Source organism: Scyliorhinus canicula, chromosome 11, assembly GCF_902713615.1.
Source record: "Scyliorhinus canicula chromosome 11, sScyCan1.1, whole genome shotgun sequence".
Taxonomy (NCBI): domain Eukaryota; kingdom Metazoa; phylum Chordata; class Chondrichthyes; order Carcharhiniformes; family Scyliorhinidae; genus Scyliorhinus; species Scyliorhinus canicula.
The window spans coordinates 139,041,510-139,057,782 of NC_052156.1; the positions used below are offsets into that span (position 1 = coordinate 139,041,510).

Here is a 16,273-nt window from a genome sequence, read left to right on the forward strand (position 1 = left end):
AAAACTCTATAGTACTAGTTTCAACAACTCTATGATTGGCTATAAATACTGTGAAATCTCAGTAGGTGCTTCTACCCTGTGACCTTCTATAGTCTCGTAGAAGCAAGCTGACCATAAAGCAAGAAACTGCCGGGGGGTGGGGGGGTGGGCGGAGAGAGACAGTCATCGACCAGGGATTTGCATGGAGAAGGGGAGGGGGACTCCAGCCAGCTCAAGAAGGAAAGGAATGCTAACCCACATCCAAACTGCTCCTCATCATGATGTGAAACTGGAGGCTGACTGGAAAACCCCAGTCAACCTGTTGTCAGTGTCCTCAATGAGCTCATAACGAATCTTATTGGTTGCCTGCCTTGCGGGGTTGGGCAGCCCTGCCAGTCGGGAACCCATCTCCTGCAAAATGGCTGTGTGGGAACAGTGGTGAGAGACCGACACACCGTCCACCTCCACTATATTTAGGCCCCGCTGCCTCTTTTCCTAACCTCGAGGGGCCTTTCTGAGCATTCTGCACCTCATCTCTTGATCAGGATATTGTGTGTTTGAGTCCTCATGCCAGTGATTCAGTGCTTAATCTGGGCTGAATGAGTACTGAGAGAAAACTGCAATATTGGAGCTGCCAATATTTTCATTGTAATGTTAGCCTTGTGGTTCTATCCGATTCTTTTAATGTTTCAGCTGGACACTAGAAATTGATGTCAGTACACTGAGAGGAACACAGAATTCTCCTGGTGCCTTTGTCATTGTTATCTTCACAGTCAATGTAAATTAAAATATCACATTCATTCATTCATTGAGCCTTGTAGGACATTGCAGATGCAGACTATGGCCACATTGTCCTTCCACAAGTCACTGTAATTTAAAAAATAATTACTGCATAAAACGTTTCCAGCTGTAATGCCATTGAAGATCTGGGGCTGAATTTCCTGCATCCTGCCACCGGCAGCGAGAATTACAATCGGGCGGAGATTGTACAATGGAAAAATCATGATTTGCACCCGACACCATTGCCGACGCCATACTCTGGTCCCCCACTGGCAGAGTTAGTGAAGTTTGCGTTCTGCGCCAGCGGGCTCATGCACGAGCTGAATTTGCATGGATTTTAAACTCATTAGCAGGTTGGACACTGCATGCTCCATCCCCTCCGCGATGTTCGACCCCTCATGCGGAAGTATTTACAAGCGGGGACTGAGCGCCATGCCAGCTGAGGGGGAGCGAGGGACTAAAAAGACTTTAAAGAACTATCAATATTTTTCAGGCTCGCTGTGGGGTGGCTGCCTGGGCTGGGGGCAGTAGCGGGGAATGACTTGGTGCCACGTCCGTGGACTGGGGGTGTCCCTCTCTGGATCGGGGTGGCCTTGCTCAGTCCGCCATTTCTGCAGCCTGTGATTTAAACACACCCCTCTGCTGGTACTTGCAGGCTCCTGGCTGCTCACACTGCTGACTGCTCACTGTGTCCTGTAAATGTTCAGAAAGCCTCTGGTGATGTGGGAACCCAACCAGGCCAACCTTCTGGAAACCCTCAGACCCCAGCAGTATCATCAAGGGGATGGGTGTGGCCATGCTCAATCAATACCAATCAATACCAGATGTTGGTACTCCTCAGAAACACAGCTCCACTGCAGATGAAGCAGTGGATTCATCCCAACCAAAGGACACCTGCATCATGGCCTTTGGCACCTTCCCTGGCACACTGCCCCTCTCAAGGCAGAGGCTTCACCAGTGGAACCCATCCCTCAGGGTCATGTGCTGTCTCCTCCTGGTGAGGTTGGTAGCACTGCCTGCTTCTGCTACCTCCATCAGATGCTGTTCAGGAGGGCAGGCTTGAGTCTGTGGCCCGCCCTGGGGAAGAGGATGTCCCTCCTCTCCTCATTCGCATCGTGCAGTGCATCCACTTCAGACTCTCAAAGCTGGGGAGGCAGATCTTCTCTGAGCCATCGGCGTGGCTGGCGTGAATGTGTGCGAGTGGAGCGCTTATAAGCAACTCCAGCTTGTCAGGCTCTTTAGCGCGAATTCCGGCCCTGGCGTCCCACCGTCCGTGGGGATGGGAATTGCTTCCAATTCACGCCGGCAGAGTGCTGGTCCATTTGCATGTCCTGAATCTCAAAACAACCAACACCGCCAACAGGAATGCGAATTGCATGCGATTCAGTTCCGGCGGAAACACTTAGAGGGTGAATTCTCCATCCCGGAATGCCTGAAGCGCATTTCCCGATGGGATGGAGAATCGAAAAATCGGGATCAGCGCAGGGCGTCGACAGGCGCCAATCTAAATGCAATGCCCCGATATCCCACTGGCAGCAGCATCGGGTTTCACATCCGCGCACCAGCACGACAATGTCAATGATTGCAAACGTGTCTTAATGACCCATTTGCATCCATTCAGCGGGCCCGCCACCCTAATCTCTGGCCCTCCGTGATGCTCCGATCCCCAGGGCTGGAGGGGGATTACTACATGTTTCCCTAAATGTGAGCCTGATGTCGTGGACCTCGCGGTGGGCCAAGGGGGTAACTGCTTGGAGCTGCCGCCAAAGTCCATCCGAGGGCCACCCTCACTCCCACGATGCTACCTGCCCATCCCTCCCTCTACCACCCAGATAATTCTGACACTTATTATTTTCAAGCAATGTCTTTTTCCCTAACATATCGTACCTGCACAATATTCTCAATATTTGCTGCAGTTCCCTCTGATTTTACTGAGAATTTCGCACTTGACCTATGGATCCAATACCTATCCAAACAACAGGCTTATTACAATGCATGAGTGCTGATGCCTCGCGATCAGCCTATTGGTTAAATGTAGTGTCCACCTTTATCCTCCCTCACATCTGCTAGTAAGATGAAACCTGAGTTCTACTGCGATGATTCCAAGATGTAACTGCAAAGCAGCTTTGTTATCAATGTCACCAAAAAATATAATTTTCAATTGGAAATATAAGGCGGGATTCTCCATTGCCCGAGGCCAATATCGTAATAGCAATCGGGCGGAGAATTCCTTCCAACATCTAAATCGGGGCGGCGCCGGTTTGAAGCAGGTTTTCTATTCCCCGCCCCCTCTAAAATGGCATCGTCGCATCGCGCGCCGAATGCCGTTGGAACGACATTGGTGCGTCACCTGAAGGCCCTCCCCCAATGCTCTGCCCCCGATGGGCTGAGTTCCCGACCGCGCGGGATACGTCTGGTCTCAGCACTCGGAAACCCAGCGTAGCAGCCACGGACTCGGTCCAGCACTGCCACAGTCGGCCCGGAGCAATGCTACTGGCCGGAGAGTTTTCCATGAGGGCTGGCGGGACTGGTGGGGGGTGGCCAGGAGGCAGTGTTTGGCAGGTCGGGTCCGCAAAAGGCCGTGCCTTGTTGTAAGGTGCGACTGATGCAGGTCGCCGCCGTGCACATGCACAGCCATGGACCAGGACATTCTCCAGCCATTTTTGTCGTGGGAGCCGGGAGTTTTACTTGGGGCGGCTGCACGGCCCTCACCGGTCCAGGATCGGTGAGGGATCGGTGCCGATTTTGGAGTTCCCACCGTTCCCACGCCGGCATCAGCACTTAGCCGCAAAATCAGTGTGGTGAATGTATAATATAAATTCACACTGTATATCACTCTGTCCCTGTGGGCTCCATCTGTGAGCATTTGCGCGGCTCTGCCCACAGGGGGAGATGAGGAGCATGTACAGGGCTCCGCCCTTGGCTTCGCCCATGGCTCCGCCCATGGCTCCACCCACAACCAGAAGTATAAGGTGCTGTGGTCTTGCAAGCCTGCCTTCAGTTCAGCTAGTCGCAGGCAGGCTCAGTTGTCAGTCGATTAAAGCCACAGTTTACTTCTACTCATGTCCTTGAGTGAATTGATGGTCGCATCAATTTAATCGACTTAAAAAAAAAGCTACCATGGAATCAGCCCTCAAACCTGATCGACTGGAATTCGATCCACAGGCCACAGAAGCGAAGGAAATGTTTCTGCATTGGCTTTGGTGCTTCAAGGCCTACCTGGCTGCGTCGACTCCCTCCGCTGTTACTGAAGAACAGAAACTCAGTCTTCTACACGCACGGGTAAGCCATCGTATTTCTTCTCAACTTGATAGTACCGACTCGTACACCAAGGCCCTCGCAATACTCGACCGCCTGTACGTGCGGCCCGTAAATGAAGTTTACGCGCGCCATATTTTAACAACCCGCCGCCAGCGCCCTGCAGAGTCGCTAGAAGACTATCTGCACAACCTGAAAGCTCTAGTACGAGAGTGTAACTTCCAGGCTGTTACAGCCTCCCAGCACATGGAACTCGCCGTCCGAGATGTATATGTTGCAGGAGTCCATTCCAATTATGTGTGCCAGCGTCGCCTCGAAAAAGGGGCCCAGAACCTGGAGGACACAGTAACACAAGCGACCTCGTTAGAGGTCACTTTTCAAAGCTTAAACTCGTTCCCAGCCGACCACGCGACCCCATCGTGGACCCCGACCAGAGTCTACCCCAGGCCTGCGCCGCGCAGCCACCCGCCCACCACAGAGGGCAATCGTACCACTTTTGCGGCCAGCCCCAACACCCCCGGCAGCACTGCCCAGCCCGCAACGCGACCTGCAGCAGCTGCAGGCGGAAAGGACACTTTGCGAAGGTATGCCTGGCTAAAACTAAAAACTCCAACTCGAACGCTACCCAGAACAATCGCCCCTCCAACTCACAGACCCGCAGACCCCGCAATGTGCCAACGTGTCTGCCGCCTCCGCCTCCACACGACATGTGCGACTTATGGGGGCTGCCATCTTGGCAACCCTCCTCCACACAGCCGGCCATATGCGATTCATGGGGACCGCCATCTTGGGCGCCATCTTCCTCGCCGCCCGCCACGTGTGATCCAGGGGGGCAGCAATCTTGGACGCCATCTTCCTCGCCGCCCGCCACGTGCGATCAACCGCCATCTTGGCCATCACCCGATATGCAAATCGATGACTATGACCTCCGTGGACAGTCATTATGGGGCCACTCCAGCAACGCTGACCACGCCACCGACTACCCACAGCTCAGCGCAGTCACTTTGGACCAGTCGCGGCCAAAGCACCTCAAAAGCTCAATGATGTCCGTTCAGGTCAACGGATACAAGACACTGTACCTCTTCAACTCCAGGAGCACCGAGAGCTTCGTTCACCCAGACCTGGTAAGACACTGCTTGCTCCTGATATTTCCAACACAGCAAACTATCTCCCTCGCCTCGGGGTCACACTCTGTCCAGATACAAGGGCGCACCGTTGCGACATTAACCATACAGGGGGCCAACTACTCCAACTTCCCGTTGTTTGTACTCCCAGACCTCTGAGCCCCTCTCCTACTCGGACTCGATTTTCAGTGTAACCTCAGGAGCCTAACACTCAGCTTCGGCAGACCCCTTCCCCCTCTCACTATATGCAGTTTAGCAACACTAAAAATCGACCCCCCTCCACTCTTCGCTAATCTCACCGCTAACTGCAAACCCGTGGCCACTCGCAGCAGGAGGTATAGCCTGCAGGACAGGGTATTTATTAGAGCCGAAGTCCAGCGGCTCCTACGTGAGGGAGTCATGGAGGCCAGTAATAGCCCCCGGAGAGCTCAGGTGGTGGTCGTCAAGACCGGGGAAAAGTTCCGGATGGTGGTTGATTACAGCCAGACCATTAACTGTTTCACGCACCTCGATCCATACCCCCTCCCCCGGATGACAGACATGGTAAACCAGATCGCCTAGTACCGCATCTTCTCCACGCTGGATCTGAAGTCTGCATACCACCAGCTCCCAATCCGCCCGGAGGACCGCCACTACACGGCGTTCGAGGCAGACGGCCGCCTCTTCCATTTCCTCCGGGTCCCCTTTGGCGTCACGAATGTGGTAATGGTGTTCCAATGAGCAATGGACCGAATAGTGGACCAGTACGGGCTGCGGGCCACGTTTTCGTACTTGGATAACGTCACCATCTGTGGCCATGACCAGCAGGACCACGACGCCAACCTCCACCGATTTCTCCAAACCGTCCAAAACCTCAACCTCACATACAATAAGGAGAAATGCGTTTTCTGCACAACCAGACTAGCCATCCTCGGCTACGTCGTGGAAAATGGGGTCCCAGGACCCGCCCCTGACCGTATGCGGCCCCTCTTACAACTCCCTCTCCATCACTGTTCCAGGGCCCTCAAGAGGTGCCTCGGATTTTTCTCCTACTGCGCCCAGTGGGTCCCCCAGTATGCGGACAAAGCCCACCGACTATTTAAGACTACACTCTTCCCACTGTCAGCCGAGGCCTGCCAGGCCTTCAACTGCATTAAGGAGGACATCGCCAAAGCCGCCATGCGGGCGGTGGATGAATCCGTCCCATTTCAGGTGGAGAGCGATGCCTCAGAGGTCGCTCTCGCTGCCACTCTGAACCAGGCAGGTAGGCCAGTAGCATTCTTTTCCTGAACCCTCTCCGCTTCGGAACTTCGACACTCCTCAGTCGAAAAGGAAGCCCAAGCCATTGTGGAAGCCGTACGGTACTGGAGGCACTACTTCGCAGGTAGGAGGTTTACCCTCATCACCGACCAGAGATCGGTTGCCTTTATGTTCAATAACTCGCAGCGGGGCAAGATTAAAAATGACAAAATCTTGAGGTGGAGGATCGAACTCTCCACCTATAATTATGATATTGTATACCGTCAGGGGAAGCTCAACGAGTCCCCAGATGCCCTGTCCCGCGGCACATGCGCCAGCGCGCAAGGCGACCGATTACAGGCTATCATAATGACCTCTGCCACCCGGGGGTCACCCGGCTCGCCCACTACATCAAGGCCCACAATCTGCCTTTCTCCACTGAGGAGGTTAAAGCTGTCACCAGGAACTGCCCGCTCTGCACAGAGTGTAAACCACACTTCTATAGACCAGACAAGACCCACCTGATAAAGGCTTCCCGGCCCTTTGAACGACTGAGTATCGATTTCAAAGGGCCCCTTCCCTCGACCAACCGTAATGTTTATTTCCTTAACATCATAGATGATTTCTCTCGCTTCCCGTTTGCCATCCCGTGCCCCGATATGACCTCCCAGACAGTCATCAGAGCCCTGCACAGTGTCTTCACCCTGTTCGGTTTCTCTAACTATGTCCACAATGACAGGGGTTCGTCCTTCATGAGCGACGAGCTGCGTCAGTACCTCCTCGACAAGGGCATCGCCTCGAGCAGGACTACCAACTATAACCCCAGGAGGAACGGGCAGGTGGAGAGGGAGAACACGACGGTCTGGAAGACCGTCCTACTGACCCTACGGTCCAGGAATCTCCCGACATCCCACTGGCAGGGGGTCCTCCCCGACGCGCTCCATGCAATTAGGTCCCTCCTGTGTACGGCCACTAATCAGACTCCTCACGAGCAATTGTTTGTTTTCTCTAGGGGCACTACCACGGGGGCCTCGCTTCCATCCTGGTTGAGGACACCGGGCCCTGTCCTCCTTCAGAAGCACATCCGGACACATAAAACAAACCCGCTGGTAGAGAGGGTCCTACTACTACATTCAAACCCCCACTACGCATTTATCGAGCACCCCGACGGCTGACAGGACACGAATCCCTCCGGGACCTGGCGCCTGCAGGATCTACCACTACTACTACCACTACCGCCCAGGTACCCCTCACACCACACCCCACCCAACCCCCCACGCCCTGCGCCCCTGCACCTACAGGTTTCCTGCGCCCCCTTTCACCCATCACACCGGTCTGGAATGAAGCTCGGAATTAACCACGCCCGGAGTCCACCCTCGGGTTCACACCGGACATCAGCACACAGCCATCCGAAGCGACTGCAAATCCGGTGCTCAGCCGGTCCCCGAGAACGATTCGAGCACGGGACCGACTCAACTTACAGACCCGTCACCCCCGCCGGACTTGATTTTTTAAAAAGGGGGTGAATGTATAATATAAATTCACACTGTCTATCACTGTGTCCCTGTGGGCTCCATCTGTGAGCCGTTGCAGGGCTCTGCCCACAGGGGGAGATGAGGAGCATGTACAGGGCTCCGCCCTTGGCTCCGCCCATGGCTCCACCCACAACCGAAAGTATAAAGTGCTGCGGTCTTGTGAGCCTGCCTTCAGTTCAGCTAGTCACAGGCAGGCTCAGTTGTAAGTCGATTAAAGCCACAATTTACTTCTACTCGTGTCCTTGAGTGAATTGGTGTTTGCATCAATCAGAGAATCCAGACCACACTTTTAGTAAGGACACTGGGAGTCCACAGTGAGTACGGATGATTAACTTGAGTTTATTTACAGTTACATTATATACAACTCCCAATTGATCCCTACCGGGCCTCTCCAAAGTCAGTGTCTGACTGACTAATCTTTTATACATAGCTGAATGGAGATCCCCCCGTCCCTCAGTGAGGAAGCTCATACTCCGGGAGAAGCACGGGGTAAATAATCCATTCCCACCCCATAGATCTGTGCGGGATATGACAATACGATAAGCCAGCAATGAGTTGAAACATTTTGAATTTAATTTTGTTGTCTGGAATTTTCCAACCAACCTTAGCTGTGATGAGCATTTTTACACCAGATAACTGGCCATGACGTGACCTGTGAAAGTATTGCTGTTGCATCAAACAATCATCTTCTTTCTATTGGTCACCATTTTTACTTCATTTTTTCTCAGAATGATTGATGTTGGAGGACAAAGGTCAGAGAGGAAGAAATGGATTCACTGCTTCGAGGGAGTTACGTGTATTATTTTTTGTGCTGCTTTGAGTGCATACGACATGGTGTTAGTTGAAGATGAGGAAGTGGTGAGTGTTACAACATCAGAGCATCTCAATATTGTTCAAACATTGTATCTCGGTTGCTTCCCTTGGACACCATCCTGTTTCTAAGGGTATACAGGATGCTTGTACTTTGTCAAGTAATGTGCGCACAATCTTTAAAGGAGTACTGACGTGATGGTCAGATGTTCTGCTCAGCCTTTCTTAATTAATACAAGAGGTGTTGTATTTGCCTTCAGTTCATGTGATACCAGCTACAAAAGACTCAGACCGGGATTCTCCGACCCCACGCCGGGTCAGAGAATCGGCAGGGAGCCCCGCCGCCCCGATGCTGGCTCGCCGATTCTCCGGCGCCGATTTTCGGGCGCCCACGGGATCGCCGCCACGCCGGTCGAGGGCCATTGAAAGCGGCCCCCCTGCCGATTCTCCAGGCCTCGACGGGCCGAGTGCCCACAGAGTTCGGCCGAGTCCTGCCGGCGTGGGTTAAATATGGTCCCACCCGGCGGGACCTCGGCGTTCTGTCTGTGGGGGCCGTCCTGGTAGGGCGGGGGCCGACCCCGTGGGGGGCCTCCACGGTGGCCTACCGATCAGCGGGCGGGCTAGTTCCATGGAGGCCTATGTTCCTCCGCGCCGGGCTCCTGTAGGGCTGCGGCATAATTCCTGGGAGCCGGCGCGGAGACGGGAACCCACACGCATGCGCGAACGCGCGCCGGGCATGGCGCGCATGCGCAAACCCGTGCCGGCCGTGGTGCGCATGCGCGAACTCGCGCCGGCTATCGGGCACCGGAGCTGCGGACACCACTCCGGAGCCGTACTAGCCCCCTCGGAAAGGGTGGATAGCTGCCAGTTGAGGCCCGTTGACGCCAGCCACTTTTCATGCCGCCGTCAGAACTTGGCCGTAAGATTGGAGAATCCCGGCCTCAAGTTTACTTTGATTACATCAATTTAGCACCATAGGTGGACCTGAGTAAAAGGAAGAGCAATCAGTGTTTGTCATATATTTATTGCACATTTACATCAAAAGAAACTGGTATAAGTTAGTGAAAAGTAGTAAAGTTAATCGGTGTTCCGAAGAAGAGTCATATTGCCTTGAAAAGTTAACTGTTTCTCTCACAGATGTTGCCAGACCTGTGGAGTTTTTCTGTTTTTTTTATTACGATCTCAACTATAGAAGTGGCGGCTGGATTTTCCCTGCTCCCACCGGGCATGTATTTGGTGGGGAGAAGTGAAATAGGGCATGTGCCAACCCCACCACATTCCTGCCCACACTGGGGGTGGATGGGCACCCAAATTGGCAGAACAACTGCCATATTGAAATAAATAACAAGGGTCGACTCAGCTTGTTAGCAAGCCAATTGACCCCAATAATATGATGCCCACAATATGCTGCCCACAATATGCTGCCCACATCATTATACAGTCAGCATGGGCAATCAGGCAGGAGTGGGCAGGCCTTTATAAAAACCTTTTAAAAGGGCGGAAAGGAAGTGGGGTACTATCTTAAGGGATGCCATTGCACATCGAAGGGTAGCTGTCCAAAGAGAGTAATACCCCTTTCTTCCTACCTATCTGCTCACCAAAACCCACCACCTCCACCTCACCTCCCAAAACTGGCCGAACCCTCCCAGCCCAATACCTGGACTTACTTCGCTCGGGTATCTCTTGGGCTTTCTTCTTGGGATTGGTTGAAGCCCTGACAGTGCCCACTAATATTCTCTTGGCTCTACTGGGACTGCTGGAGCTGTCGGTCAACCTGCAGCTTGGTAGTACAATGTTTAATACTGCTGCTTCACAGCGCCAAGGATCCGGGTTTGACTCCGGCCTTGGGTGACTCTCTTTGTGGGGTTTGCATATGTTGATGTGTCTGCGTGGGTTTCCTCCAGGTCCTCTGCTTTCCACTCACAGTCCAACGATGTGCAGGTTAGGTGGATTGGCCATGCTAAAATTGCCCCTTAGTGTCTAGGGATGTGCAGGTTATGTTATGGGATTATGGGGTTTCGGTGGGGTAATGGACTTGGGTAGAGGGCTCTTTTGAAGGGTTAGTGCAACCTCGATGGGCCAAATGACCTGCTTCTGCACTGTAGGGATTCTAAGATTCTATGGACTCTATGATTGACTAGCAGCTCAAGAGGGCACGTCTTCCTCTCCAGTGAAGGGTGAAAGTCCTACCAGCTGTCGATTTAGCCCACTTGCAGTCTGTTATGGTTGCTTGGTGGGCTGACATCCAATGAGTCAGCCTCCTGCTGACTTTGCTTCTTGGTTGGGAGCCGTACAACCACTCCCCCCCCCGCCCTCTGTAAAAAGCAGCCTCACATTTGGGAGTTTGGTCACATCACATCTGAAGGAAGGAGTTTCCGCACAAGTAGCTTTCATTTCGAATTAAGTGAGGTGCACCATTCTTTAATTTGTCAATTTGGCACATATCCTAAGAATTATATGGGTGATTAAATTCTTGAAATGGAAGGTGACTCACTGGAAAATATTTATGTTGGACATTCTCTATGATTGAGTGAAGTTCTCGTTAATTTAAGTCTCAAGCTGCTCCATTTCTGGTGCTGTATTTTTTAAAGCTCTTTTCTTACACTATGACAAACATAGGACAAATAATTCCAAAGGGATCAAACCAAATATGAAATATGTTCAGTGGAAGCAAAAAATAATTCTAAGAATTCAGAGGAGGTATGAAGGAAGGTAGGTAATTAACATAACTGATCAGAATTTTTGAAAAGAAGCAGTACAGATTAGTTAGAGTAAGGGTATATCCATTTAAGGATGATAAAGAGCAATCCTTTTTGTGGAAAGTAGAGGAATAGCAGAGACACTGAACAAATACTTTGCCTTGATTTTCACAGAGGAGTGTGATGGTGAAGAGGTGCAAGAGGAGGAGATGAAGATAGGATAACTGAAATATGAAGTAAGATTGGAAAATTGGTGTAACTCAAAGCAGAATAAAACAATCATGGCTCTTACGTCCAAGCATCCCAGAATTTTAAAAGAACATTTGAGAGGAAATACTCAAGGCTCGCAAACTGAATTTTCCAAATATCCTTTCAATGTGAAAGTTGGACCACAGGATCATAGAACTCAATAAAGGAGGAGGCAATAAACCGGCCTAACAGTAACATGAAATAAGTTATAAGAGGCCATGAATGGGCTGAAATTAATACTGACCCAGAAAGTTATGGAGCTGGATTCTCTGGTCCCTCAGCCTGCGTCTTTCACGGCTGTGCGCCGTTCGCTGGCGACGAGATTCTATCTTCCCGCCGCTTGTCAATAGGATTTCCCATTATAACCACCTCATGCCGCCAGGAAACCCACAGGTGGGGGTGCACAGCTAACGGGAAAAGTGAATCGCAATGACCAGAGAATTCCGGCCATGTGTTAATTAAGAATAGCTCAAGTGAATTTATGAAAGGCATCTTGCATCTGACAATTTCATGATGAATATTATGCATTGATGAAGGACAGTGTTTTTTTTCATAATCAGAATTTCAGGAGATGTTTTGATAAGGTACTACATAAGACTTATAAATTTTTTTTTTGACCATGGGACATGGGACATAGATGTGTTGCACGTTTTACTTGAGTGTATTACGCGTTTATTGGAGTGTATTAACACGCCTCCGTTTAAAGGTCGTGTGCTTAACACTGCTACAGCTCTGTGTGTGTATTTTCAGCTCGGAGTCGCCAGGTGCCGTATTTAGACACCTCACAAGTATTTCAAGGTCAGGTTCAAAGTAATAAAACTATACACCGATTAGTAAGTTCAAACGATTAATATTTATTATACAAATATAATAAATACGCATGCATAAGCTAAAGACTAATACTTATTACTACTATTAAACGACTAAATACTTATCTAAGTAGGAACCAGCAAGGTCAGGGGACAAGGCCTTTGTTCCTTTCTGGGCTGCACCTTCTGTTCACTAATAGTCGAATACTGTATAAGTAATGCCGGGTTCACGTAGCGAGCGTCGTTTTGGCACTTACTGAACGATGGCTGGTGCTCAACGGCTGGTGATGGGAGACAGGATCAACGGCTGGAGTCGGAGTCAGGATACAACAGCAGATCTGGGCCGGAGTCAAAGCAGCAGTCCAAGCCGGAGCACAAAAATAGCTCTGGGCCGGAGTCAACAGCAAGCCGGAGCAACAACAGACAGAACCATGTGCGGGGTCTACCTTTATAGGTCCCCCAATGTCCGTGCCTTTTCGGGGCGGGCCTTTACCTGCCATGTATCGATTGGGCCATTTCCCAATCGATATCTTACAAATCCCCCAATCTGAGGGTCTCTTCTCGATGGGTGGGGCGGTCTCTAGGGTCTTTTGTGATGGATACTTCTGGTGCCGTTTCGTCTGGACGTCCACTCAAAGTATCCATTCAAACCCAAATGTTGCTATTGTGTGTGCCCAGATCTGGATTGCCTCATTACTATGCAAAGCGTTTTGCTATTTGCACCTTTGGTTGAGATCTTTCACCTGGCCATAAACTAGTTTCGTTACGTGCAGAATGCTAATTAGCCTTTGCAGACTGCTTGTCCTGGCTAAGACTGTTTTCTCCCTACAGTCTTAGCAGTTCTCCATTTTGTTAGCCCAGTGTCCATCTTAGGTGGCTACATTTGTCACTGGCTGAGTCACATTTTTGGCCCTTGAGCTGAGTGGCTTGCTAGGCCATTGCTGTGGGTCAGAGGTCACATGTAGGCGAGACCAGGGAAGGACAGCAGATTCCCTTCCCTGCATTAGTGAGCCAAATAGGTTTTATAACAATGACTTTATGGTTGTCATTAAACTTTTTAATTCCAGATTTTTATTGAACTCAAATTTCACCATGTGCCCTGGTAGATTCAAACCTGGATCCCTAGGGCCCCAAGGTGTCTGGAATACTAGTCCAGTAACAATTTCTCTACACCACTGTCCCCATGGCATATGATAGCAAAGTCACGTTGCAAAAGGCTAGCAAAAAACAGAACAATGGTTAATGGGTTTATTTTGTAAAGGAGAATTGGTGCCCCCAGAGTTCAGCCTTGATATATATATAAATAAATAATCTGGTTTACGGATGGGGTGCATGCTCCAAAAATTTAAGGGTGACGGAAAATTAGGTGCATGAAATAACAATGAGGAGCACCACAAGCAATTTTAGGTTGGATAGGTAGATGCTAAGTGTGAATGAGATGATATACATCACACAATTCAACATTAAACGGAGTGGAACAACTGTGGGTGGGATTATCTGGTCTGCCAGCTAGTGGGCTGGATTCTCCGTTTCTGCGGCAAAGTGCCGACGGCGGCATGGGAACTGTGGCTTTTTACGACTCCAAAATTGGCACCAACCCCTCACTGATTCCGGGACCAGTGAGGGGCTAACAGCAGCGCTGAGTAAAACTCCCAGCGCCCGCGCCAAAAATCGGCCGGAGAATGGCCAGGCCCATGGCCGCGCATGCACACGGCGCGACCTGCAGCGGTCGAACCATACAACATGGCGCCGGCCATGCGCGGACCCGACCTGCCATATACGCCCCACAGGACAAACCCTGGCCACTCTGCACAAGCCCCCAGCCCTCGCGAAAGCTGCCCCCGGCCAGCAGCATGACCCGCGGCTGCCACACCGGGTTCCCGACCATTCAGAACACAGGTCAGCACAGCGGTCGGGAACTTGGTCCATCTGGGACAGAGCATCGGGGGAAGCCTTCCGATGACACGCCAATGCCGTTCCAATGCCGTGTAGTGCGCGACGCGATTATGCCACTTTGGAAGGGGCAGAGACTCGAAAACCGGCATCAAACCGACGGCGGAAGGGATTCGCCGCCCAATCGCCAATTATGATATCGGCGTCGGGCAACAGAGAATCCCGCCCAGTGTTTCTCGGCAGCGGGATGTGGCATGCTGTTTGCTGACAGCTGGATTCTCTTTCCCCAATACTGTCAATAGGAATTACCATTGATGCCGCTCCACGCTGTTGGAAAACCCATGAGTGGGTTTTGTGACGCTCAAAACACCTCATGAGGTTTAACGAAATCTCATGAGATGTTATGATCTGGATCTCGCCCTCATTGGGTGTGATCCAGATCTGCATATTTAAATGAGATGAAAAATTAAAATGAAAATGGCTTTATTGTCACGGGTAGGCTTCAATTAAGTTACTGTGCCCCTAGTCGCCACATTCTGGCGCCTGTCCGGGGAGGTTGGTACGGGAATCGAACCGTGCTGCTGGCCTGCTTGGTCTGCTTTAAAAGCCAGCGATTTAGCCCAGTGAGCTAAACCAGCCCCTGAATGTTAGGCTTATTTAAAAATGCATTTGTGGGACTCCCCTGGCGCTCGGCACGTAAAGGCCAACTTGGAAGACCCTGCCAGGGCACCGTTTAATGCTGGTTTCCACAAACGTGGACCAGTCTAGGTTGGCAGTGCCAGATGATTGGGCCTTACCACATGGAGGCAGGTCTTCCCGGGGGCCTCCCAAAGGTTGGGGGAAGGAGGGGTTGAAAATGTGGGGGGGGGCTGAAAGGGGGGAAAAATCAGATCAGCCTTCCAAAATAGGGCCCCAACCTGCGAGAACTCTTTGTGCGGCCTCGGCAAATAGAGACTCCCCAAGGCCTAAAATAGCGGGGTGTTTCTTGGCACTGCAGCTGCTGAGAAACATCCCGCTAAACACACCCAAAAACGGATGCAGATTTTTTTGAATCGCACACGAGATCCTTGGTTTGATAAACAGGGGTATTGAGTAGAAAAGCAAGGGGGTCATGCTAAATCTAGAGAAAAATCTGGTGAGGTTGCAGTTGTGTTCAGTTTTCGGTGTCGTACTTTAAGAAAGGTGCAAAGGGTGCAGAAGAGGCAATAACATGCACAACAACATCTAGTTAAGAGGAAAAAACGTGAGAAACTGAAACTCTTTTACAACAATGAGGGTAACATGAGGTCTCATGAAGGTGCTCAGAATTGAAGGGTTTTGATCAGCTGAACCTTAAATAAATGTTCAAATGTGTACAATCTGTCAATCATCCATTGGTTCTCAGAGGTACATGGCAAGATATATTGTCACCATTAAAGAATCTCTCCTCATTTGATCCATTGATGTCATAGAGTCATAGAATTTACTGTGCAGAAGGAGGCCATTCAGCCCATCGAGTCTGCCCCGGCTCTTTGAAAGAGCACCCTACCCAAGGTCAACAACTCCACCCTATCCCTATAACCCAGTAACCCCACCCAACACTAAGGGCAATTTTGGACACTAAGGGCAATTTAGCATGGCCAATTCACCTAACCTGCACATGTTTGGATTGTGGGAGGAAACCGGGGCACCCGGAGGAAACCCACTCATACAGGGGGAGAACGTGCAGACTCCGCACAGACAGTGAACCAAGCCGGGAATCGAACCTGGGACCCTGGAGCTGTGAAGCAATTGTGCTAACCACCATGCTACCGTGCGATTTAGAAATGAGCACACACAGATTCAGTGGGAAAGCCTCTACCTTAGATATGTTTTGGGTTACAGATGCAACAGAGAGAGTCAGAGAGGTTTTCCTTTTTTGAGAGTTTTGTCACCATTTA

General features: G+C 51.0%; 1 protein-coding gene across 2 annotated transcripts in view; it reads left to right on the plus strand.

Annotated features, from left to right (window-relative positions):
- LOC119973418 (guanine nucleotide-binding protein G(t) subunit alpha-2-like) overlaps nucleotides 1-16,273 on the plus strand; it is a 105,479-nt gene that overhangs the window by 52,296 nt on the left and 36,910 nt on the right. For both annotated transcript variants that reach the window (XM_038811501.1, XM_038811502.1), the window contains exon 6: nucleotides 8,623-8,752. In XM_038811501.1, coding sequence (XP_038667429.1) covers nucleotides 8,623-8,752 — 130 coding nt within the window. The remainder of the gene's footprint in view (nucleotides 1-8,622; nucleotides 8,753-16,273) is intronic.